General features: G+C 54.6%; 1 protein-coding gene across 1 annotated transcript; it reads right to left on the bottom strand.

Moving 5' to 3' along the window:
* On the bottom strand, positions 1–23765 carry RRM1 (ribonucleotide reductase catalytic subunit M1). The gene is made up of 19 exons (XM_051608681.1): positions 23679–23765; positions 22502–22590; positions 20236–20413; positions 19658–19758; positions 18956–19015; positions 17640–17679; positions 17000–17162; positions 15814–15955; positions 14464–14547; positions 11375–11536; positions 10753–10832; positions 9541–9742; positions 8184–8333; positions 6647–6868; positions 6076–6152; positions 5109–5244; positions 3468–3563; positions 1985–2173; positions 1–1218 (listed from the first exon to the last, which is right to left on the bottom strand). The coding sequence occupies exons 1-19, from the start codon at positions 23695–23697 to the stop codon at positions 1030–1032; spliced, it is 2379 nt and encodes a 792-aa protein (XP_051464641.1). The 5' UTR covers positions 23698–23765; the 3' UTR covers positions 1–1029.
* Positions 23766–25373: the final 1608 nt, after the last annotated feature.

Genomic DNA, 25373 nt, shown 5'->3' with positions numbered 1-25373 from the left:
TGACATTCCACATTTTATTGAGTTGGGCTGGATATAAGAGTTAGTTGTATGGTACCTGGATTCAATAAATATTGGAGACCTGGGTGATGGCTGCAGCCCCGTTGCCTCAGAGCAGGGAGTTATGTGCACAGGGAAGTACAAATGCATTATTTTTAAAAGATCTAATAACTAGCTGGGGTGGATAAATGCAACTCAAAAGAAAAGATGGTCTGTGCACTTCAGAAGGCTTTCAGGCCAAGGCCAGCATGGAAGCCCCTGACCTGAACACTGGCTGCTCAGTTAGAGTAGGTTTTTAACAGAGAATAAAATGTTCTGCAGCAGTTCTGCCACATCCTGGTTCAGGCCTGCAAAGGAACATTTCCCAGGCACAATGTCCTGCCCTGCCAGGCAAGATGAGCTCTCCAGTTAGCCATGCTCCTACCACCCAGTCTGCACGACTAAAAAGCTTTTCCAAAAGGGAGGAGGAGAGGCCAAGGAGAGCAAGAAATGGTGGGAGAAGGGTCTTGCTGGTAGATGTGCACACACTTTCCAAGCTGAACAGAAACTGCTCCTTGGCATGACAGACAGCCTGGCCAAGCAGAACACACCCAGCCTAGGGAAGTTTTCCTGCTGCCTTATCACAGCAAAGGAAAAGTTATCAGCCAGGTCTGCTTCCTCCCCTGAAGACACAAGTAACAGTCTTTAATAAACGAGAATTGCCTGAAGTCCCCAGGACAGATCTTTAAGCTAAGTGGTACTAGCACTCCCCCTGTCTGTTCAGGAGAAGTCCTGCCCACGGGGCTCCACATAAGACCATGCAAGAGCACTTCTATTTCCAGGAAACCCAGCTCCTAAATGTACAAACTCCTTATGCACCCTGCCCAAACCTGTGCACCAACCCCTGCCCCATGGGGAAGCTACAACACTCCTGCCATCCCTCCTCCTGCCACAGGCCCAGCAAGCCTCTGCCTCCTGAAGCTACACTAGATGCTTCTATTTCAGGACTCCAGGCTGGTGGAAGGGCTTTGCTGGCACTGCTGGGAGGATCCATTAGGAGCCACACATCAGACACTCATCCCGGTTCTCCAGGGAGCAAACCATGGCTGCTTTATTCCTCTCCTTCTCCTCCTCCTCCTTGGAAGCCTTTTCCCGCTCTCTGAGCTTCTCTTTGTTCAGGGTGAACTGGATGGGGTTGGCAGCTGGTTTTGTCCTCAGGTAGTACATGCCAGTCTTCAGACCCTGCAGAGCAGAACCACAGACTCAAGGAATGGTTCGAGTTGGAAAGGACCTCTGAGGCTGATCTAGTCCCACCCCTGCCACAGGCAAGGACCTGTCCCACCAGATCAGGTTGCTCAGAGTCCCATTTAACCTCATCTGGAATGTCTCCAGGGATGGGGCCTCCAACACCTCTCTGAGCAACCTGGGCCAGGCTCTCCCCACCCTCACAGCCCAGAATTTCTCCCTCACATCTCAGCTCCAGCTCCCTCTGCCAGCTGGAAACCCTTCCCCCTGCTCCCAGCCCTCCCTGCCCTTGTCCCAAGCCCCTCCCCAGCTTTCCTGGAGCCCCTTCAGGCCCTGGAAGGTGCTCTCAGGTCTCCCTGGAGCCTTCTCTTCTCCAGGCTCAACACCCCAACTCTCCCAGCCTGGCTCCAGAGCAGAGCTGCTCCAGCCCTCCCAGCATCTCCAGGGCCTCCTCTGGACTCTCTCTAACAGCTCCATGTCCTTCTAGTGCAGCAAAAGACCGAGCTGGAAGCAGCAGGAGGCCAGACAAGCCTCAGAGCCCACCCCCACACTGCTGAGGCCCACCTCCCCTTGCCCACCACTCAGGACTAACAGGAGCAGCACCACAAGCATCCACTGTTTGATGGCTCAGGAGAGATGTTCCACTAGCAAGAGACTGGATTCTTGGAAGGAAGTGACCATTTCCCCTTCTGAGAACCAGTCAGACCATGAAGGAACTTATCAGCCCCCAGTCACTATCTGGCCTGGACAAGCCCCCAGGCACCTGCTTCCAGCCATAGAAGTGCATGCTGGTGAGCTTCCCGTAGTTGGGCTCTGCGATGTGGATGTTGAGAGACTGGCTCTGGTCGATGAAAGCTCCCCTGTCTGCTGCCATCTTCAGGACGGTTTTCTGGGAGATCTCCCACACTGTCTTATACAGCTGCTTCAAGTCCTCGGGAATCTCAGGTATGTTCTAAAAGGAATGGGAAGAGTTTTCCAGGGCAGTGTCACCAGGGGCTGCCCAAGTGTTTGTATTAAACATCAAATTCTGCACCACCTGCAGAGACTGCAGCAACCCTGACTAGAAGGAGGGCTTTCTGCAGCTGAACCTTGTCACTGAATCCAAGCAACCCTGCACCACCCGAGCATCCAGAAACCCCAGCTTATCCTGGGGAATTAGAGAGAAAAAGCTGTTTGCAAACAGGCCAAGGCTGTTTTGCCCTGAAGGGCTGGGAAGTCCTACAAAAAGCACTCCATGAGCTGGCACCCACCCCAAAATCCACTACAAGTGGGATGCCCTTTCTTGGTCTGCATAACTCCAAGCCCAGCAGTCACAACAGCATTTCCACCTCCACAGCAGAAAGGATTCATCCCACAGACTCTGCTACATGCAGCTCCTGGATCAGAATGTTGTTTACTCCTGTCTCAAGCCTACTCCCTGCTATGAAGTTACCCCTTTATGATCTTTATGGTAACAGGAATCCAAACATCTGAAGAACCTGCATAAAGCAGCACAGCCTGACTCAGTATTTGCTCAGCAATAATCAGTTGTCCAGCAGTCCATTTCCACTGGCCTTCTCCACAGCAGAGTCCAGCAGGAACCAGTCACCCCTTAGATCAGACACATCCCCTCATATTTTTAATGGAAATGCCACAAATGCCACTTTTTATAGAAACATGGAATTGTTCTGGTTGGAAAAGACCTCTAAGATCACCCAGTCCCACTGCTCCCCCAGCCCTGCCAAGGCCACCCCTGCCCTGTGTCCCTCAGCACCATCTCCAGGGCTTGGAAACCCCTCCAGGGATGGGGACTCCCCCCTGCCCTGGGCAGCCTGGGCCAGGCCCTGACAACCCTTGCCAGGAAGGAATTGTTCCCCAGATCCAACCTCAACCTCCCCTGGCACAACTTGAGGCCGTTCCCTCTTGTCCCATCCCTTGTTCCTGGGGAGCAGAGCCCGACCCCCCTGGCTCCAACCTCCTCTCAGGAGCTGCAGAGCCAGCAGGTCTCCCCTCAGCCTCCTTTGCTCCAGGCTGGACACCCCCAGCTCTCTCAGCTGCTCCTCACAAGTTCTCCAGCCCCTTCTCCTTCTGCCCCAGCCCCTTCCCCAGCTCCCTTGCCCTTCTCTGAACCTTCTCCTCCCCAGACTAATAGAGTCACTCCCAGCCAGCACAGCTCAATAGCCCCGTGTGACACATCAACCCCCCCACCTGCACTTCCCAGACCAGCAGGAATCCCTGTGCCCTCCTCCCTGGTTTTTCACCCCTACCTGGATAGAACCATTGTGGGCAATGATCTGGTTCTTCATCTCCTCATTCCACAGGCCCCGCTCCGTGAGATCTTTCAACAAGTGTGGATTCACAACCTGCCAGGGGCGAAGGCCAAAGAGTGAAGCTCTGTGTGTTCTCCTGCCCTTCCCAGAGTATTCAGAGAACCAGACTGGGCCCAAGGTTAAAAAAATGAACAAAGCAACAAACATGAGGCACTGCAGGACACTGCAGGACACTGCAGGCTGGCTGCAGTGCCTGGCTGGCACCAGCCTGGGGCTGCACTCACAGCACAGCAGTAGGAGAAACCACTGGACAGCACAGATGTGGAAGGGGGTGTCTGGAGCCCCCCTGAAAAAACGTGAAAAGGAGAGATCTTGGTTTACCAGAGCCACTGACCCCAGTCCTGAACCACTAAAGGGTGTAACAGTCATCAAGCCTGGGGCCGTGACACAGACAGGAGTGGAAGGTCCTAAGGCTGCTTCAAGAATGACTGGCAAAACATCAGGAAAAGGTGATTTTAATACAAACGAATGAAAGGGCAACTGACCAGTTCAATGGCAAGGTTCTGCCAGTGACTGTGGGAGGGGTGTGCAGGGGTTAGAATGAGACTGGAGTGACCTAGATGGGGATCAGGGGAAGTGATTGATACAGGGATAGGGGAGACTGAGTGAGAGACAGGCTGACTGATCTGCACAGGGATCAGGGAGAGCATGAGGAAGGCCCTTCTGCTGAGTGACAAGGTTAGAGAGGAACCCCTTGCTCTCTAAAGTCCTTCTCAGAGCAGTCTGGGTGCTGCTGGATCCACTTCTAGTCCCAGACTTGGTCACTGCTTTATGTCTGAAGGGTTTTGGTGTAGGGATCTTAGTGAGAGGTGGGAAGGGGAATGAGCAGAGTAGGGGCAGGCTGTTCACATGGGAGGAAAAATGCAGCAAACTCTGGCTTGGTGGGACAGGGGGTCCCTGTGCAGCAGCCTGCACCTGAGGACACAGTGAGACAGGTTAACAAACCTGCTGCTCTGACATGGCTACACGTGTCTGGTTTCATCCTGCCAGCAGGAGGAAACAAAGTGCTTCCCCTGACACTGGTGAGGGGACACCTCGCAGGGGATGGACAGACCACATGCCCCTTGTCTCACAAGAGCTCTCTGCTGACCCCAGCCTCCAGAACCCAAACTGTTCCATACTCTTCCCCAAGTAACAAAGCTCTCTGCATCTGTAAAGCTTTTACACACCTCACCAGATCTCTCCAGAGCTTTCCCTACAGCTCCTTCCTCAGGACTGTGCAAAGCAGCACTGAGGTCTCACTCTCTCCTCCCATGGCATCCATGTCCCTTCAACAGCTTCACTAACCATTCAGCCAGTCAGTATTCCTGCAGGCCACCTTGAGGCTTCTTAAAGGCTTTTTTGCCAGACAAAACCAGCACTTTTGCATTGTGCATGACAGCTGTGGAACACATCATCCTGTACTACTGCAGACCTAAGACAGGCTAATATGTTCCCCCGGGTGCTTCTGGCCTTCAACATAAACATCTGACTGGACTGAGCTACCAAGTGTGTGGCCTCAATCTTTTCTCCCTTAGCAGTGAGTGTCATCAAAGATGTGACCACAGAAAAGCTCCTTCCCACAGCTGCCTTGCTTACCTGGAACTCTCCTGAGAGGACCCTGCGTGTGTAGATGTTACTGGTGTAGGGCTCGATGGACTCGTTGTTGCCCAGGATCTGAGCAGTGGAAGCAGTTGGCATGGGGGAAAGGAGAAGGCTGTTCCTGACACCGTATCTAGTAGGGACAGTCAAGGGTTAGAAAGTAGCTCCAACCAAGTGAGATGAGGCAGGAAAGACCCAGAAACAGCCCCGGTGAGGCAATGTCTGCTGAGAGATGCCAGGGTCAGTGTGAGGAACTCTCAGCTCACACACAGAAATCCCACTTCAGGGCAACCTGCAAACCCTCAGGTCACCTGCAGCTCCACTGAACTTGTAACGTGGGTCAACACAGAAGTGCAGCTGGTAATTTTGCTATTTTTATCGTTAATTAGAGGCTTTCCCAAATTATTTAGTCATGAGAAAGTGTGCATAGAAAAAAAAGAAGTGTCTGCCAGGCACTCCACAACTCCACAGCACTCGGGCAAAACCAGAAGGGGCAGCCCAGGAAGAGCCTGAGATCACAGCAGACATATTTACATTTAAAAAATCAGACCTATACAAATTGAACAACCTCATGACAGGCCCTGCATACATCAACAATTCCCACCTTCAGGATGTTCCAAGGCTGCTTCTCCCTGTCAGATCAGAGGGTAAAAGAGTCCCCAAGTGTCTTCCTCAACACTGCACTGGTTTAACAGGGACACAAACCACTCTGCTGATGCACTCTGCTGATGCACCCCAGAACAAGGGCTTAGCTAGACCAGAGTCCAGGGGATGGGCTCTCTCTGGCGTTTAGGAACAAAACTGGAAGCCAACCATTCAGAAAACAGCTTGGAAGAAAGATCTGCTGGGGCAGGGAGGAAACACACAGGACCACTTTACACTTACTCCCAATCTTTTGTTTTCAGTCAGTCAGAACATACAGAAAGTGTTTTACAGCTAATGCAAAGTGTGCAACACGACTCACTTGGCAATCTTCTCCTTTAAAGCCTTCCAGTCCCAGAGATCAGATGGGGTGACGTTCCACATGTCGTACTGTAGAATCTGAGGAACAGAGGGGAATGAGGCAGGGTGCTCTTTTCTCCAGGTATTATAAATCACATTGTATATTATACACTCATAGACTGGTTTGGGTTGAAAGGGACCTTAAATCCCATTCAGTCCCACCCCTGCATGGGCAGGGACACCTCCCAGCAGCCCAGGCTGCTCCAAGCCCCATCCAACCTGCCCTTCAACACTGCCAGGGATGGGGCAGCCACAGCTTCCCTGGGCAACCTGGGCCAGGCTCTCCCCACCCTCACAGCCCAGAATTTCTCCCTCACATCTCAGCTCCAGCTCCCTCTGCCAGCTGGAAACCCTTCCCCCTGCTCCCAGCCCTCCCTGCCCTTGTCCCAAGCCCCTTCCCAGCTTTCCTGGAGCCCCTTCAGGCACTGGAAGGTGCTCTCAGGTCTCCGTGGAGCCTTCTCCTCTCCAGGCTGGACACCCCAGCTCTCCCAGCCTGTCCTCATAGCAGAGGTGCTCATGTTCTGGGTACTTACTCCTTTGCTGACAGGAGAACCCTCATAGGTTTCATAGGGCCCTTGCTCCTTGGCCAGCTCACAACTGGCTTCCAAGGCACCGTAATAAATGGTCTCAAAAATGTGCTGGTTCAAGCGCTGGGCCTCGGGGCTCTCGAAGGGAAACCTCATCAGGATGAAGGCATCAGCCAGGCCCTGCACCCCGATGCCGATGGGCCGGTGGCGCCGGTTGGAGCGCTCGGCCTGCGGGGAGGAAAGGGGACACCAGAGCCACAGGGGATCAGTCCAGCTGGAAAGGACCTCTCAGGAGAACTGCCACCAGTACCACCTGCACTGTTATGGGCCATCCATCCTGCAGCAGTGACCCAACTCCCAGTCCTGCCCAGCTCCCCACTCTTTGGTGGGGCAGGAGTCTGAGGACCCAGACTCAGCTTGTTAGGAGTGAATATTGATTTTAATTCCTCAACCTCACACCCAGAGGGAGCCATGATTTAGAAATTAACACTAAGCACCTTCTGGAATAAAAAACAAACCAAGACAAAGTAGGCCTGTGAAGACATCTAAACTCATGGAGACAAACTGTACACGCCAGAAAGATCTGATCCTCATCAGGTTCGGCTTCACACTTAGGCCACATGTTTATTTCCTCCTCCAACACAATCCAACAGCTCTGCAGCTTGGTTTTCTATGTCCCTGCAATGCAACAAATGCTGCTCCCATTCCTCCTCAGCAAACACCAACACTCACCCCACTTCCACTCCAGAAAGCAGTCCCAAAAATGCATAAAACCAACAAGACCAAGTTTCGCTTTCTCAGGATGGTTGCAGGATTCTTCTCACTCTACTCCCAGTGCTGTTCTGTGCTTTATGGGAATCAGAGTCACAGAGTAGTGGGGTTGGAAGGGACCTCTGGAGGTCATCCAGACCAACCCCTGCCAGAGCAGGGTCACCTCCAGCAGATCCCCCAGGAACACCTCCAGAGGGGTTGGGATGTCTCCAGAGAAGGAGCCTCCACAGCCTCTCTGGGCAGCCTGGCCCAGGGCTCTGCCACCCTCACAGGCAACAAGCTCCTCCTCATCTTCAGCTTGACCCTCCTGTGCTCCAGCTTGTGCCCATGGCCCCTTGTCCTGTCCCTGGGCACTGCTGAGAAGAGGCTGGTCCCCCCCTCCTGACCCTCCTGGAGATACTGATCAGCCTTGAGGAGACCCTCCCTCAGTCTCCTCCTCTCCAGCTGAACAGCCCCAGCTCCCTCAGCCTTTCCTCCCAGGACAGATGCTCTAGTCCCCCCAGCATCTTTGAGGCCCTCATGAAAAAATTCCAAGTGCAGACCCAGCTCAAGGGGAGGCTTTTTCTGCAAATGCTTCACTAAGGAGCCTTCTGGGTTGATGCTGAAGCAGCCCCCAACAGCAGGTCACACCTGCCAACCCGCAGCTCCCAACTCTTTGCCAAAACAGATTGACAAAAAAATCCCTCATGGGTTCCTTCTGTCTCAGCCTGAACTGGGATGGCTCCAGAACAGGCCCTTTGCCACCAGAGCCCCAGCAGGGTTCAGCACCCACCTCTGGCACAGGGTAGTAGTTGATGTCAATGATTTTGTTGAGGTTTCGGACAATGACCTTGGTGACCTCAGCCAGCTTCTTGAAGTCGTAGGTGTGCTCCGCAGTGACGTACATGTTGAGGGCGATGGAGGCCAAGTTACAGACTGCCACCTGGGGAGAGACCACCCTGAGAACAGGCCTGCCAGCCAGCACCCCCTGCACCACACCCCAGCTCAGCTTCCAGGGCATGCTCTCTACCCAGAGAACCAAGCAAGCTGTGAGGCTGGGAAACGCACTTCTCACTTCTCTCCCTTCCTGTGGGCTGTTAAAAAAGGGTAACAACAATTCCAAAAGGTTCTGCAGAAATCAGTATCACCATAAAAATTCAGTCCTCTGGCTTGGACAATCCTTACACAAACCCCTTCCCGTGCTGCCAGAACCAGCAGCTGATCTCAAGATCCAGCCTACATTAGGACACCTTCTGGGTGACTTTGCAACACCCTTTCCATCCCCAGGAGAGTTTTAACAAGTCAGCTAAGATTGCTTCTGCAGTGCAGGCAGGCAGGATGGCTCTCCACCTCCTCTAGACCACTCATGACTTGATGAATATGCCAAAGAGTGCGAGCTAAAGAGCTTCCCAGCAGCTTAGGCAGCAGAAATTGATAACTTCAGTCACCATGGCCTTAGGAGCCTCCCTGCACTGGAGATGCGCCATGATGCAGCAGCACCACCTCTTCTCTACATCCTCCCTTTGCCTTTCTTAACAATGCTGTGGTGCAAACATCCCCACAGCACCAAGATCAGGGTGGTACACAGGGAACTTGGGTGAAATTGCTCCTGAAATGAAAGTCTCGGGGTGAGAGGGGCCTGGCTTTACCACCATCAGCTGAAGAGATGCTGCCATCAGCTACCAGCAGGACAGAGAGCTCCCGTCTCCCTCAAGCTTCCAGGGGTTTGCTTTGGTGGGCATCATGTTTTATACCCAGAAGTGGGAAGGGAGGGGAAATCCACCCCCAGAGTCAGGGCAAGAGCTCAAAACATTCCCAGAGTTTTCTTACCTGCCTGCTCCTTTCCCCAGCCAGGAGTCAGGCAGATTCTAGAAAGCAAAAGGAGCAGTCGCAGCTTTTCTAAATTGGATCTGGGGAACAATTCCTTCCTGGCAAGGGTTGTCAGGGCCTGGCCCAGGCTGCCCAGGGCAGGGGGGGAGTCCCCATCCCTGGAGGGGTTTCCAAGCCCTGGAGATGGTGCTGAGGGACACGGGGCAGGGGTGGCCTCGGCAGGGCTGGGGAAGGGTTGGGCTGGAGGATCTTGGAGGTCTTTTCCAACCAAAGCGATTTGAGGATTGTATAAACGCTACAAGTTCCTCTCCTCCACCCACCTCATCCTTGCTGGTATACTCCACGATTTCTGTGCACAGGTTGCTGCTTTTGATGGTCCCCAGGTTCTGCTGGTTGCTCTTGCGGTTGCAGGAGTCCTTGTAGAGCATGTAGGGGGTGCCCGTCTCGGTCTGCGACTCGATGATGGCGTACCAGAGCTGCTGGGCCTTCACCACCCGCCGGGCACGGCCCTGCTGCTCGTAGCTGCAACAGGGCACATCAGCATTGCCAGCCTCCCCAGAAACACCAGTGACACACAGTCCCTTTGAACACAACAGCAGGTTGTGGGGCAGGCAAGAACCTGTTCACTCCTGAACTGTGTGAACTCTGAAAGGTCTCTGAAAGCTGAATCATGGAGTGGTTTGGGTTGGAAGGGACCATAAAGATCATCTAGATCCAATCCTCCTGCATGGGCAGGGACACCTCCCAGCAGCCCAGGCTGCTCCAAGCCCCATCCAACCTGCCCTTCAACACTGCCAGGGATGGGGCAGCCACAGCTTCCCTGGGCAACCTGGGCCAGGCTCTCCCCACCCTCACAGCCCAGAATTTCTCCCTCACATCTCAGCTCCAGCTCCCTCTGCCAGCTGGAAACCCTTCCCCCTGCTCCCAGCCCTCCCTGCCCTTGTCCCAAGCCCCTCCCCAGCTTTCCTGGAGCCCCTTCAGGCCCTGGAAGGTGCTCTCAGCTCTCCCTGGAGCCTTCTCTTCTCCAGGCTCAACACCCCAACTCTCCCAGCCTGGCTCCAGAGCAGAGCTGCTCCAGCCCTCCCAGCATCTCCAGGGCCTCCTCTGGACTCACTCTAAGTTCCATGTCCTTCCTTTGTTGGGGGCTCCAGATCTGGACACAGTTCTCCAGGTGGGGTCTCACAAGAGCAGAGCAGAGGGGGACAATCACCTCCCATGACCTGCTGCCCACATCATCCTGCCCAACTCATTCAGATCAATTCCATCGACCACTTTAAGCAGGGATCACTTGATAATTCCCTCTAACAAGCTAGAACAATCACTCATACTCAGCTCTGTCTTGAGCAGGTCACAGTTTGAAGCAAACGGAAAGTCAACATTCCCCATTTTTGTCCTTTTATCAGTTGATAATGGAACTTACTGACCACTAAGGAGCCAACACCACAGACCTGAGCTCTGGCTCTCAGACACCACACAAGGGCTGTTCTGTGAACAACCAAGCACCACTTTAAAAGTCTATTCACTTTTCTTACCTTTCATAGAGTTTCTCAAATTCCTCTCCCCAGACCTCATCGAGGCCAGGACACTCATTGGGACACATCAAGGACCAGTCCTGTAGGAAGGAAAAATACTCAGAGAAGATCTTCAGGCCCCCTGTTAATTGTGACCAGGAACATGCAAACTGCTCTTCCCAGCCTGGAAAACAAGGAACCAGCTCTGCCAGCAGGGGAAGGTGCTCAGCGGACTAGTCAGATTTATTTAAAATCCATTATGTGAACATTTATGACCAAACTGCATTTTCAGTCCTGAAATGACTGGTTCTCAAGACAGAGCCCACATCACATCCAAGACGTCACGTGAAGGGCAATTGCCTGAGAAGATCTGGGTGTTTTAAGGCAACTCCAGAGTGAAAATGTCATGTAACTGCACATAAGTCACAGGTTGCAAGATGAAGCACTGAGGCCAATTATCCCACTGAAGTTCTCCATTCTGTTCTCTCCCTGCACAGTCTGGTTCTCAGATAAGGTGCAGCAGCTCTTTCTGGAGGCTCCTTTGCTGCCAGGAACAAACTGCAGCCCTTTGTGACCTCCATCCCAGGGCAGGTCACTGTGTTCTCCATTAACACACCCACTCTGAACCCACCAAGCTCCTCACCTGGTTGGTCTCAACTCGCTTCATGAAGAGATCAGGAATCCAGAGGGCAAAGAAAAGGTCTCTGGCTCGCTGCTCTTCTTTCCCAGTGTTCTTCTTCAAGTCAAGGAACTCAAAGATGTCCAAGTGCCATGGCTCCAGGTAGATGGCAAAAGCCCCAGGTCTCTGGTATGTAAAACATAGTCAAGATCTAAATAATTTGCCCTTGACAGTAAGATCTCCTGCCCCACTCCTGAGCACACACAGTACCCCAAACTAACTGGAGCTTCGTCTCACAGCCTCACTGAGGCACCTCCATGAGCTGCTTTGCATCACTGTTGCTCCCACCTACTGACACTGGGCCATGTTACTAGTTCCAGGTTCTCCATAAAAATTATTTTGCACCAAAAAATGTATTCCCTCTGTGTAAACAGGACCTTGACAAATCTTAGGTTCACTTATCATGTCACAGAATCCCAGATTGGTTTGTGTTGGAAGGGACCTTAAAGATCATCTAGTTCAACCCTCTGCATGGGCAGGGACACCTCCCAGCAGCCCAGGCTGCTCCAAGCCCCATCCAACCTGCCCTTCAGCACTGCCAGGGATGGGGCAGTGTCATGGGTTTGGCCAAACTAACAGAGAACCTTGTGGCTGCTCACTCACCATCCCCCACTGAGGGATGGGGAGGACAAAGCCCAAGGAGAAGCTTGTGGCTCCAGACACAGACAAGGAGGGTTCACTCACTCACCAATTATGGTCAAGGGCAAAACAGACTCAACTTGGGGAAAAAACAATAATTTAATGTATCACTAATCAAATGCACAAGGACACAGATAAAACAAAGCAGAGTTTAAATACCTCACCCCACCCTTCCCTTCTTCCTGGGCCCAAATCCCTTTGTTCCTGGTTTCTCTCCCTCCTTCCCCCCAGCAGCACAGGGGATGGGGAGGGGGATTTAGAATCAGTTCACAGGCTGGTGGCTCCTGCTGTTCCTTCCTCCTCAGGCAGAAGGATTCCTGACCATCCTCCCCTACTTCCCCACAGGTTCTCTCCCATGGGAGAGTCCTCCATGAACCTCTTCTCCGTGAGATGAGTCCTTCCCACAGGTGCAGTCCCTCAGGAGAAGGTGCAGCTTGGGCTGCCCACAGAACCACAGGCTGCTTGGGGAACAGTCACCTCCCCTGGTGGGGGGTCCTCATGGCTGCAGATCCAAGTCCACGGGCTGCAGGTCCACATTTACCCCACCATGCTCCTCCATGGGATGCAGGGGGACAATCTGCCTTCTCACTATGGGCTGCAGGAGAACTTCTTCCCTCTCTTTCCTCACCAACCTTCCTAACTTCTGCTCCAGCACTGCTCTCCCCTCTGCTCCCCTCTCAGGGTTCCTGCTTTCCTGTGTTAATCACGGAGGTGCATCCATTGTCTCTCTTAACAACCAGACCTTGGCCCAGGGTTTGGAGCTGGTGGAGCTTTTCAGCTTCTTATATGGGCCACCCCTGGGGCCCCTCCCTGCTGCCAAACCCACCCCACATCAAACACCAGCAGCCTCCTCAGGCACTGGAAGGTGCTCTAAGGTCTCCCTGGAGCCTTCTCTTCTTCAGGCTGAACATCCCCAGCTCTCCCAGCCTGGCTCCAGAGCAGAGCTGCACCAGCATCTGGATCATCTTCGTGGCCCTTCTCTGGACTTTCTCCTTGAGCTCCATGTCCTTCTTTTGCTGGGGGCTCCAGAACCAGATACAGTTCTCCAGGTGGGGTCCCAGCAGAGTGGAGCAGAGGGGACAATCCCCTCCCTGGCCCTGCTGGTCACACTGCTGGTGACACAGCCCAGGACACGGGTGGGTTCTGGGCTGCAGCACACGGTGCTGGCTCATGTTGAGCTTCTCATCCACCATCACCCCCAAGTCCTTCTCTGTCCTGTTTTTGATCCATTCTTTGCCCAGACTACTTGTGCTCAGGATGCCCCGACCCAGGTGCAGGGCCTTGCACTTGGTCTTGTTGAACTTCATGCATTTGCACAGTCCCACCTCTCCAGCCTGTACAGGTCCCTCTGCATGGATCCCTCTCCTCCAGCCTCTTACCTCACCACACAGGCTGGTGTCACCAGCAAACTTGCTGAGGGGGCATCGATCCCAGTGTCCATGTCACCAACAAAGATGTCAAACAACATTGGTCCCAGCACTGACCCTTGGGGAACACCATTTGTCACAGGTCTCCACCTGGACATCGCGCCGTTGATCACCACTCTTTGTGTGGGACCACCCACCCAGTTCCTTACCCAATGAGTGGTCCATCCATCCAATCTGTACTGTTCCAGTTTCATACCAGGAGGGCGTGCAGGACAGTGTCTAAAGCTTTGCACAGGTCCAGGGAGATTAAATCAGCTGCTCTTCCTTTGTCCACCGATGCCGTGACCCCCTTGTAGAAGGGCCACCAAATTAGTCAGGTAGGATTTGCCCTTGGTGAAGTCATGTTGGTTGCCACCAACCACCCCTTTGCTTTCCACGTGCCTCAGCAAAGCCTTCAGGAGGATCTGCTCCATGATCTTGCTGGGCAAAGAGGTGAGATCAACTGGCCTGTATTTCCCCAGGTCTTCCTTTTCTCCCTTCTTGAACATGGGGTTTATGGTTCCTCAGACTTCACCAGACTTCCAAGACTTTTCAGATATGATGGACAGAGGCTTTGCAACTTCATCCACCAGTTCCTTCAGGAGCTGGGGATTAATTCCCTTGGTCCCATGGACTTGTGCACTATATCATGTCTCCAGTGACTTCTGAACCATGTGAAAACAAGGATCAAGAAGCCTTCTACAGTCTCACACCTGAATTCACCACAGGGCATTCAAGGAGGGGCTAATAACGAGCAGAAGAGGCTGACAGAACACATGGACATCAAGCAGCAGACACACACCAACAGACATTCCTGCATGACAAAATGCACAAAGGTGAACTCCAGAATATCAACAAGAAAGAGGGAGATGCCCTATTTTCATTCTGTGTCATCTCCAACCACTTTATCAGCTCACTGGTGTGACCAGGTCCACCTTTCACAGATGTGGAACCTCTCCCTCTGAACTGAGGTTCCCTCAAAACAGGAAGTCAAAGGAAAGCCAGTACCTTGTTTCCACCTTGATCCACGTAACGGGCAGTGTTGTTGTAGACCCTCAGCATTGGAACCAGCCCATTGGAGTTCCCATTTGTCTGCAGAGGCACAGAAAGACCATCAGTAGTGAAAAGCAACTACCTGACAAGATGGGGCTGATTTCTGCAGCCTGCAGAACTCTCAGGCTGAAAGCTGGGAACAGACCTCCCCAAGCACTTTTTTGGTAGCCCCTTTCCCCATCTTCTTTAAATTGACAAAAAAGTATATATCAGCTATTAGCCCTAGAGCTCATCAAATACCAGACTGGTTTGGGTCACAGGGACCTCAGAGCCCACCCAGTGCCCCCCCTGCCATGGGCAGGGACACCTCCCAGCAGCCCAGGCTGCTCCAAGCCCCATCCAACCTGCCCTTCAACACTGCCAGGGATGGGGCAGCCACAGCTTCCCTAGGCAACCTGGGCCAGGCTCTCCCCACCCTCACAGCCCAGAATTTCTCCCTCACATCTCAGCTCCAGCTCCCTCTGCCAGCTGGAAACCCTTCCCCCTGCTCCCAGCCCTCCCTGCCCTTGTCCCAAGCCCCTCCCCAGCTTTCCTGGAGCCCCTTCAGGCCCTGGAAGGTGCTCTCAGGTCTCCCTGGAGCCTTCTCTTCTCCAGGCTCAACACCCCAACTCTCCCAGCCTGTCCTCATAGCAGAGCTGCTCCAGTCCACCAAAAAAAGTTAATCAAATGCTAATAAAAAGTGAATAAATGTACCTCCTGACTTATTTCTTCTACATAATGTGAGCAAAATGGCAGGGCTCACACGCACTGTGACAAAAAAACCCAAACGCATCCAGAGATGACCTTGAGCACTTAAACATACAAAAAGGAAAAGGGCTGATACTTAAAGGCTGCCATGACACAAATAAGCTGGAATTGTCTGACCAACCAAAAAAGATCCTCTTTTTGGAAAGACTTCCACTAGGAAGTCAAAACACTGAGGAAAACCACCCTTCTTGCCCCAGAGCACACTGACTGGGGAAGGACTCTGGAGCTGGACTGAGTGCTGAGTAAAACTGACTCGGCAGCAGCAGCTTTGGTTTGGCAGCTGAACTACAGAGATTTCCTGAGAGCAGAAGGTGAAGCCCTGCTGGGGGCACCCTCACCCCAGCAATCGTATCATTTCGTATCTTATCATATCACATCATAGAATGGTTTGGGTTGGAAGGGACCTAGAAGATCATCTAGTTCTAATCCCATTGCATGGGCAGGGACACCTCCCAGCAGCCCAGGCTGCTCCAAGCCCCAGCCAGCCTGCCTTTCAACACTGCCAGGGATGGGGCAGTGTGGCTGCCCGTGGGGAAGCCCTGCTGGGGGCAGCCTCACCCCAGCAATGTAGCTGCCCGTGGCTCGGATGCAGCTCACAGCCAGGCCAATCCCACCAGCAGACTTGGAGATGAGCGCGCACTGCTTCAGGGTGTCGTAGATCCCCTCGATGCTGTCGTCCTTCATGCACAGCAGGAAACAACTAAGGAAAACAAACTGCCTTAGCACACAAAGGCTAAAGGGAAGAAAAGCCCAGAGGTGTTTCAGCAGGGGTAGACACTGAACTCTTGCCATGCTACACAAAGCAAATGAATGAACAAACACAGGCTGCGAAATGGAACAAAGAGAAATCATCATGAGCAACAGTTGTACCACTGGTACCTGTGGTCATGGAATCCCAGACTGGTTTGGGCTGGAGGGACTTCCAGGATCATCCAGACCTGGACACCTCCCAGCAGCCCAGGCTGCTCCAAGCCCCATCCAACCTGCCCTTCAACACTGCCAGGGATGGGGCAGCCACAGCTTCCCTGGGCAACCTGGCCCAGGCTCTCCCCACCCTCACAGCCCAGAATTTCTCCCTCACATCTCAGCTCCAGCTCCCTCTGCCAGCTGCAAACCCTTCCCCCTGCTCCCAGCCCTCCCTGCCCTTGTCCCAAGCCCCTCCCCAGCTTTCCTGGAGCCCCTTCAGGCCCTGGAAGGTGCTCTCAGGTCTCCCTGGAGCCTTCTCTTCTCCAGGCTCAACACCCCAGCTCTCCCAGCCTGGCTCCAGAGCAGAGCTGCTCCAGCCCTCCCAGCATCTCCGGGGCCTCCTCTAGACTCTCTCCAACAGCTCCTTGTCCTTCCTGTGCTGGGGACCCCAGAGCTGGACACAATACTCCAGGTAGGTGGCATTATCAAAGCAAAAGATTTTTAAAGTTCTATCAGTTATCTTTGCTACTTTCAGCATGTTTTAGGAAACAATTTCCAGGATTACAAAATCAATCTACAGAAGACTATGCCCATCAGTCAAGACAGCCATGGCAACATTTCCACCTGCTCTAGAAGCTTGGAAGACACCCATGTGTTCTTCCCCAAGGACTGCACAAGCTCCACGTGACAGCAGCTTCCCCAAACTTCAGAAAACTACCACCAAACCCCAGCTACTGCCCTTAACAAGTTTTGGCAGCACGTCCTTGGAACAGGCCCAGTCCCCAAAGCTTCCCCTCTGTCCAGTTCTGCAGCCAGCATAACTGGAAGGCAAAGGTACCTGGAGAGCTGGGGCCGGTTGGTGCCAGCGTTGAAGAGGGTGGGGGAGGCGTGTGTGAACCAGCGCTCAGACAGGAGGTTGTAGGTCTCGATGGCAGCGTCGATGTCGTGTTTGTGGATCCCCACAGACACCCTCATCAGCATGTGCTGGGGACGCTCGGCCACTGGGCACCCACAGCCAGGGGGGGAAAGAAAGTCAGGAGGACAGAAATGATGAGAGCAGGCAGGGGTGGAGGCGACGGCCACGAGCAGCGCGCAGTGGGGGGCAGGAGAGCCACAGTTTTCAAAGAAATACCAAATAATTCCAGGCTGGAAGGAACCTCAAGAGGTCTTTAGTGCCCTCGCCTGGCCAGGGAGTCATAGAATCATGGGATGGTTTGGGTGGGGAAGGACCTCAAAGCCCACCCAGTGCCACCCCTGCGTGGGCAGGGACACCTCCCAGCAGCCCAGGCTGCTCCAAGCCCCATCCAACCTGCCCTTCAACACTGCCAGGGATGGGGCAGCCACAGCTTCCCTGGGCAACCTGGGCCAGGCTCTCCCCACCCTCACAGCCCAGAATTTCTCCCTCAGCCCAGGACATGGATGATGTCTGGGCTGCCAGCTCAGAGAACCACACGTGGGCTGAAACAGGCAGTTCTTACCTTTTGAGTTGATTTTCAGCAGGTAGGAGCGCTCCAGAGTCTTTGAAAAGAGAGAAAGCATTTTAGTAGACGGGCAGGTTTCAATTTAAGAAAAAAGTCCCATTAAATCCCACAGGAGCCCACAGCCACAAGGGTCAACACTACCTTCCCACCCCCAGTGAATCAGGAATCATGGAATTATTTTGTTTGGAAAAGACCTTAAGGAGCATTACCCAGCCCTCCCAAGGCCATCACTAACACGTATCTTTTCCAACCTGGAGAGTTCTATGTCCCTCAGCACCACATCTACACGGCTTGGAAACCCCTCTAGGGATGGGGACCCCACCACTGCCCTGGGCAGAAGCCAAGGCTGCCCTGGATGCCAAGGCAGTGCTTGTTCTCCACAGCCCCACCACTCCTCATGGGGTTATTAATCACCCCAGGATAATACTTTCCAGACAGCCCATCCCACAACTGGCTGTGTTGGGGGTTGAACACACAAAATGACAAATATGGTAAAGCTACAACTACAGGAGATTTGTTCCTAATGGATGACAGCAGTAATTAGAGGAGGAGTGGCAGGAATGGCAGATTTATGCACATACAGGAGCACAAACCCCTCTCCAAGGTCCCCCTCCCCACCCTGGCCTGAGCTGTCTCCGCTCTTTCCAAGCACGAGTTGTTTCCTCACTGCAAACTCCTTCCCCTGGAGCAGAAGGCACCACCTCAGGAGTGTGGATGGGAACTCCAGGCAGAGCCCCCCAGAGATCCACCAGAACCACCTGAAGAGCTACGGAGAAGCCAGCCCTCTGGAGAGCCCTACACAACTCAGCAAGGAACAGCACGGGAGCAGATGGTGGGGGCACAGCAGCCTGGACTGACTGTGGGGGAGAAGCTCCAGCAGCGTGAGAGAGGACAAAGGGGTGGGATGACATGCTGAGAACAGCCCTGACACAGAACAATGGGAAAACAAACACCAAAAAAAAACACCCCTTTTTGGTTTCTGGAGAATCAGATTATTTCCTTGAGGAATGGCACGAGCTGGGGAGCCTTCAACAACACTTGGTGCTGCAAAACAGAGCCCGACAGCTAAAATATTCCAGAGCCACGGGCAGACAACGGAGCCCAGATGGAAGCACATGATTCATCCAGCCAGGCAACTGCTTCAAGCAGGAACTCTTGGTTTTTTACAAACCCACTAATGTCCCACCTACCCCAGAGCCCTCTGTGCCCAAATCTGGATGGTTTTCCAAGTATTCCCACCCTTCCCAAAAGGCTCAGCTGCAGAGCAATGCCCCAACAGCAGTCCCTGTCCTCACGAGCAACGAGCTTTTCACCTTAAAACCAAAATAGTTGTAGGAGAAGTCTCTGTCGTAGATAATGGCAGAATTCAGGCGCTGAGAGGGAAGAAGAGAGAGAAAAAAAATCACATTCACAATCAGATTTTTGGTGCCCCCACATTAAGGTGTAACAATGCTAACTCTGTCTGGCACTTCTGGCCTCAAAGACCTAGGGAGGAGGGATCAGGGAAAAGCACGAAGAGCACTCAGCTTGGAACAACAACCTCACCCTTTGAACAGGTTCATTCCCCAAGTACAAAGCACAATTGCTGGCTACATCTTACTGGAGTCCAACTGGACACCAGGAAAACACCAGATAGAATCAGAACAGAACGTGACTTCCCTGTGAGAACACAGACCTGGAGCTACTTGAAATCAGACACCAGAGCTCACCCCTCCCTTCTCTGCACACTAAACAGGTTGCTACACCAAAAGGTCATTTTTCCCACATGAATTAGCTGTGCTGCTCATGACTATGAGGACACCCAAGAAAATAGATCCTGCAACAGGAACAGCCTTGCATGAAGGAAATTCCTCTATTCTTTGACTCTGCAGAACAGAGCAGCTGCCACCTGCAGTGGTTTCTGCACTGGCTTCTTTTCCTAAAACAAACATGGCTTACTCAAAAATAAGAAAAAGAAATTACCTGACCTAGTTCACTGAATTTTTAAAAACTTGGAAAAAACCCACTTTACGTACATCTTTGTTGGCCAAAACTATGTCTAGAGTTTCTTTGGAGATCATGGGGGAGTGCTTCCCGTTGTGAGGGTTGATGTAGTTGTAGAGATCATCCATGACATCTGCAACAGAAAGGTGTTTCAGCAGGACATGCACCAGCTGCCCTTTGTCTCCAAGGACTTCAGAGGCAGGACCACCCGTCCCCTGACATCAGCCCTCAGCTCAAGACACGCAGCTGCTCCTGGACCTGCTCAGTTCTATTACCAACCCATTCAATTAAAATGCACTTCTCTTACAAGGTTGGGATTTTTTTATAGAATCTGTAACACGTGATACATAGGAAAGGAAGTGGGTGCAGCCTAATTCCAGTCAGTTACATTCTTCATCAATCTATTTATACAGATGCTTCTCACAGAACAGGCCATTTCATTTCTCCCTGTGACACGCCCGGAACTCAGGCTTTCCATCTCCATGGCATCTCCAGTTAGCCTGGGTACTTGGGAGCTCCCTGCTGCAGAGATTTTCATTTTTACATCCTCTTAAAACTCCCGCTCCCTTCCTGATTAACTGCTCCCCGGGTGCCCCCCAAAGAGCCTCACCACTGAACACTTTCTTGGTCTCCTTGTGCAGGTTGGAGACGGCGATGCGGGCGGCCAGGATGGCGTAGTCAGGGTGCTTGGTGGTCAGGGTGGCAGCTGTCTCAGCAGCCAGGGTGTCCAGCTCCACCGTGGTGACACCGCTGTACAGCCCCTGGATCACCTTCATGGTGATCTGGGCCTGAAAAAGGGACATTTATGGAGGTTACCTGCCTGTTGGGGGGGGGTGGGGTGGGAAATAAATCCTGATGTTTCAGTCATTCCAGATGTGCTGGGCTGCAGGCAGCACGAGGAGGAAAGCAAATTAAAATAGCAAACCCCCCTGGGAAGCACTGACTCCTGAAACCTTAAGGTGAGATGGGAGCAGGAGGGAGAGGGAGGAAAGAGCACAGAAAGCAGAAACTGTCAATCCAGAATCATTGATCATCGTTTAAAATCATAAACGCTGATCAGTGTCTCCAGGTGGGTCAGGAGGGGGGGACCAGTCTCTGCTCAGGGGTGCCCAGGGACAGGACAAGGGGCCATGGGCACAAGCTGGAGCACAGGAGGGTCAAGCTGAACACAAGGAGGAGCTTGTTGCCTGTGAGGGTGGCAGAGCCCTGGGCCAGGCTGCCCAGAGAGGCTGTGGAGGCTCCTTCTCTGGAGACATCCCAACCCCTCTGGAGGTTCCTGTGGGACCTGCTGTAGGGATTCTGCTCTGGCAGGGGGTTGGATGGATGATCTCCAGAGCTCCCTTCCTGCCCCGACAATACTGGGATTCTGTGACAGTTTTTTTCTCTGCAGAGATGAGACCCTGTTCTCTCAGACTAGAACAAAGTAGGGCAGCCCTGAGGAGAATGACTTGGGGGTGGGAGGAGATGAGAAGCTGGACATGAGCCCCCAGTGAGGGCTGGAGCCCAGAGGGGCAATTGTGTCCTGGGCTGCATCACAAGAAGTGGGGCCAGCAGGGCCAGGGAGGGGATTCTGCCCCTCTGCTCTGCTGTGACCCCCTGGCGTGTTGTGTCCAACTCTGGGGTCCCCAGCACAGGAGAGACATGGAGCTGTTGCAGAGGGGCCAGAGAAGGGCCATGGAGATGATGGGAGGGCTGGAGCAGCTCTGCTCTGGAGCCAGGCTGGGAGAGTTGGGGTGTTGAGCCTGGAGAAGAGAAGGCTCCAGGGAGACCTGAGAGCACCTTCCAGGGCCTGAAGGGGCTCCAGGAAAGCTGGGGAGGGGCTTTTCTCCAGAAAAGGCAATGACAGGACAATGGGTGATGGTTTTAAACTGAAAGAGGGGAGATTTAGGTCAGACATCAGGAAGAAATTCTTCCCCAGGAGGGCAGGAAGGCACTGGAACAAGTTGCCCAGAGAAGCTGTGGCTGCCCCATCCTTGGAGGTGTTCAAGGCCAGGTTGGATGAGCTTGTGCAGCCTGGGCTGGTGGGAGGTGTCCCTGCTCATAGCAGGGGAGTTGGAACCTGATGATCTTTAAGGTGCTTTCCAACCTTCTATGATCGTATGAAAACCCAGAGGTATTACTTGGAAAGTCAGCAGATTGGGTTGAGAGGGGGGATTTAGTAACAGCCTGTAGAGCATCTGGCACTAGGAGGTACAAGTCCAAAAGGAGAAACCCATTTCCAGGGACATGTCCCACCCTACTGCAAAGAATGCATGTAAGATCAGCTTCATTATTAAAAGAGGTATATTAGGAGTCAGGAATCTTGCTTCTGTCTGTGTCACTGAGTTCACTCTGTGTTTCAGGAACCAAGTCACTCACGCTCCTCCCCTGTTCTCTCTGTGGCTGAAGAGCAGGAGCTGCTGCTGCAGAACGAACATCACACATGGTACAGATGCAGCTCAAGCCACAAAAACACCCTTTGATATTTGAGATGGGAAGGGCCTAAGTTGGCAGCTCTGAATGAACTGACTGGGTCTGCACACCTGAGGAATCATCTCAGAGATCAGTGGGGGCAGAGCACAGGGCAGCAGGGGGAGGGAAGGGGCAGAGCACAGGGCAGCAGGGGGAGGGAAGGGGCAGAGCACAGGGCAGCAGGGGGAGGGAAGGGGCAGCAGGGGGAGGGAAGGGGCAGCAGGGGGAGGGAAGGGGCAGAGCACAGGGCAGCAGAGGAGGGAAGGGGCAGCAGGGGGAGGGAAGGGGCAGCAGGGGGAGGGAAGGGGCAGCAGGGGGAGGGAAGGGGCAGAGCACAGGGCAGCAGAGGAGGGAAGGGGCAGCAGGGGAGGGAAGGGGCAGCAGGGGGAGGGAAGGGGCAGCAGGGGGAGGGAAGGGGCACTCACAGGGTCCACGAAGTCGGCGTTGAGGCCGTAGCAGAGCTTCTGGATGCGCGACGTGATCTTGTCGAACATGACGCGCTCCTGGCGTCCATCTGGGGGAGAGGACACAGCCCCCGTCACCACCCAGAGGCAGGGAAACCCTGCAGCCCCCTGCCCAGCACCCCACACCAGGAGGCAACCCTCTTCTGGGGGAACTCGGGGTGGGAATCACCCAGGACAGCCCGTTCTGGTTCTCTGCCCAGGCACGTTCCTGCTGCAGATCCACTCCAGACGGGATCCCTTGCCCAGAGGCTCTGGGCTCAGTGCAGTGGAGAGACAAAAACAGGGCCAAGAAATCCCCACCCCACTGCCCCTACACACCTGGGGAAGCCCAGTTCTCAGCACCAGTGCTGCAGTGATAGGGAAGTGAGGGCCAGCCCCCCTCCCTACCCAGAGGCTGGGGGTCCCTCCCTTTACCAGAGATGTGGGGAACCAAGCCCAAAGCTCCTTGTCATGGTGGGGAAGGTGTCCCAGAGCAAACCGAGGGGTCTCACCCCTGACTCTCGGTGTCACGGGGGGGGCTCCCTCCCTCCGGGGTCCCCCCAGTGCAGACGGGGTGCAGTACCCTCAGATGGGGTGCCATGCAAGCTGCCCCCAAAGCAGAGGGGATCCCATCCTTCCGCACTCAGTGCCACGAAGGACCCCCCAAAAAACAGAAGCGGGGGTAGGTGCCATGAGAGAGACCCCCCAAGCAGAGGGGGGGGGGTCCCACCCGGGGGGGTCCCACCCCTCCAACCAGATGCCAAGAGAGGGACCCCCCGCAAAGCAGAGGGCGTTCCGTGCCTTCACACCAGGTGCCACGAGACAGGACCCCCCCCCCAAAAAACCAGAGGGAGCCCCCTCAAAACAGAAGGGACGCCATTCCTTCCCAAAAGGTGCCGGGAGAGAGAACCCCCAAAACAAAGGGGGTCCTGTCCCCTCACACCAAGTGCCATGAGAGGGACCCCCCCCCCAAAGCCGAGGGGATCCCGACCCCTCACACCAGGTGCCGTGAGGGACCCCCCCCAAAGCAGCGAGTGCCCCCCTCCCCCCACACCGGGTGCCCTCGGCGCCGACCCCTCCCCCCCGCGCAGAGCGGGGTGACCCCATCCCCTCCCCGGGGCGCCGAGGGAGCCCCCCGCGGCGGCGGGACCCCCCGCACCTCGCTTCACGACGTGCATGGCCTCGGTGCGTGTCCCGGGGCTCCCCGCGGCTCCGCAGCTCCGGGCGCGCGCCGAGCCCTTCCCGCTCCCGCCAAGCGCGCTGACCCCGCCGCGCCGCCGTAGCGCCTGAAGCCGCAGCCGACATCTTGCCTCCGGGCACACCCCCCCCCCCCGCCGCCTTCCTTCGCCACCTTGCCGCCAGCCGCCGCCAACCACTTCAGCGCCGCCTTTATCACCGTTCAAGGAGACTCGCCCCTTCTCTCCACCCCCACCTCGCCCCGGTTTCTCTCGGTTAAACACCGCCCGGGCCAGGCAGGCCGCGCCGCTTGCCAGCTTCCAAAATGGCGGCCGGAGACGGCGGGGCGGGAAAGCGGTTCGGCCGGCGCAGGAAGTACGGGGCCCGCCGAGGGACAAACTTCCCCCGCCGTGCGCCGAGCGCTGCGAGGATGATGGCGGTGGTCGCTCCTCCCCAGGCGGGGTCCTGCCCCGCAGCCCCAGGACGGGGCGAGAGGCCGGCACCGCCATGGCGGGGCTGGCCCCTGTGAGGGGACGGGGCTGGGGGGGCACACGTAGCCCCCAGGGCTCTCCGGGCCGCGCTGCTGTGGCCCCTTCCACGCCCCCCGGGACCCTCCTGCCGGGCTCCGTTGCCAGCAGGCACCTGGTAAGTTGAACCCCCCCCATGAAAACAGGGGGCTGGAGCTGCTGAGGCTCCTCGTCTGCTCCGTGCTGGCCGGGGCTGGTCTGCGCAGAGCCCCGCCGGGCTCCCGGCCCTCCCGGCCTGCCCTCCCAGTCTTCCCCACCAGCGCTCAAGCCCGTCATGGTCAAGCTCCAGCCACTCCCAACCTCACCTGAGGATGTGAGGAAACGGCCTCAAGTTCTGCCAGGGGAGGTTTAGGCTGGATATTAGGAAATCTCCGTGAGCTCCACGTTCTTCTTGTGTTGGGGGCTCCAGAAATGGGCTCGGTGCTGCCAGGGACAAAGACCTGGGCTGCTCCCTGGCTCTTGCTCTGAGGGCCCTGAGGCTGCAGTGGAAGCTGTGAGTGCTTCAGGTGTCTGGGGGGTTTCTTGTGGGATCCAGTCTGTGAGGAGAAAATACAGATGGAAGGGTCTCATCCTCCACCTCCTGGGTGTTCGTGTGTCATGTCACACCATGCAGAGTCCCCAGCTCTGATTACTGGTCCCTCCAGTTGCCCTGGGCCAACTGTTCACAAAGCTCTGCCACCAAGAAGACCACCACAATTACCCAAGTTAAAAATACCTCTTCCATTCCCTCTTTGGGCTGGAACTGCAGTTAATTCCTTGACCCAGGAAGATCTGCAGAAAGGCTGCTCGTTTGCAGACTCTGCTGGATGTTGATGGTCTCTCTTGCAACCTGTAGGACCTTCCTCTGCTCCTGGAGCAGATGGTGTGAGATGAAGGTGACCACAGCCACCCAGCAGGAGGACTCTTTCTTACTTTGGTTTCCTCCCTTGATGAGTTGCCTTTTCTGCTCCTGACTGAGATTTGGTTGCAGTCACTCCACAAAGACCACCCCACCCTCACCCAGTCTTCCAGACGTCACCAGATCCATGAATGCCTGGACAATTCATCACCCATTCCCATCCTGCAAAGGTGTTCTCAGGCGAAAAGGGTTGTTTCTGCTGAACCTGCTTTTGAAATTTGTCCCTTTCTCTTCTCTCCCTGCTCCAGGGATG

This window comes from Apus apus, chromosome 1 (genome assembly GCF_020740795.1).
Source record: "Apus apus isolate bApuApu2 chromosome 1, bApuApu2.pri.cur, whole genome shotgun sequence".
Classification (NCBI taxonomy): Eukaryota; Metazoa; Chordata; class Aves; order Apodiformes; family Apodidae; genus Apus; species Apus apus.
This window is presented reverse-complemented; position numbering and strand designations above follow the sequence as displayed.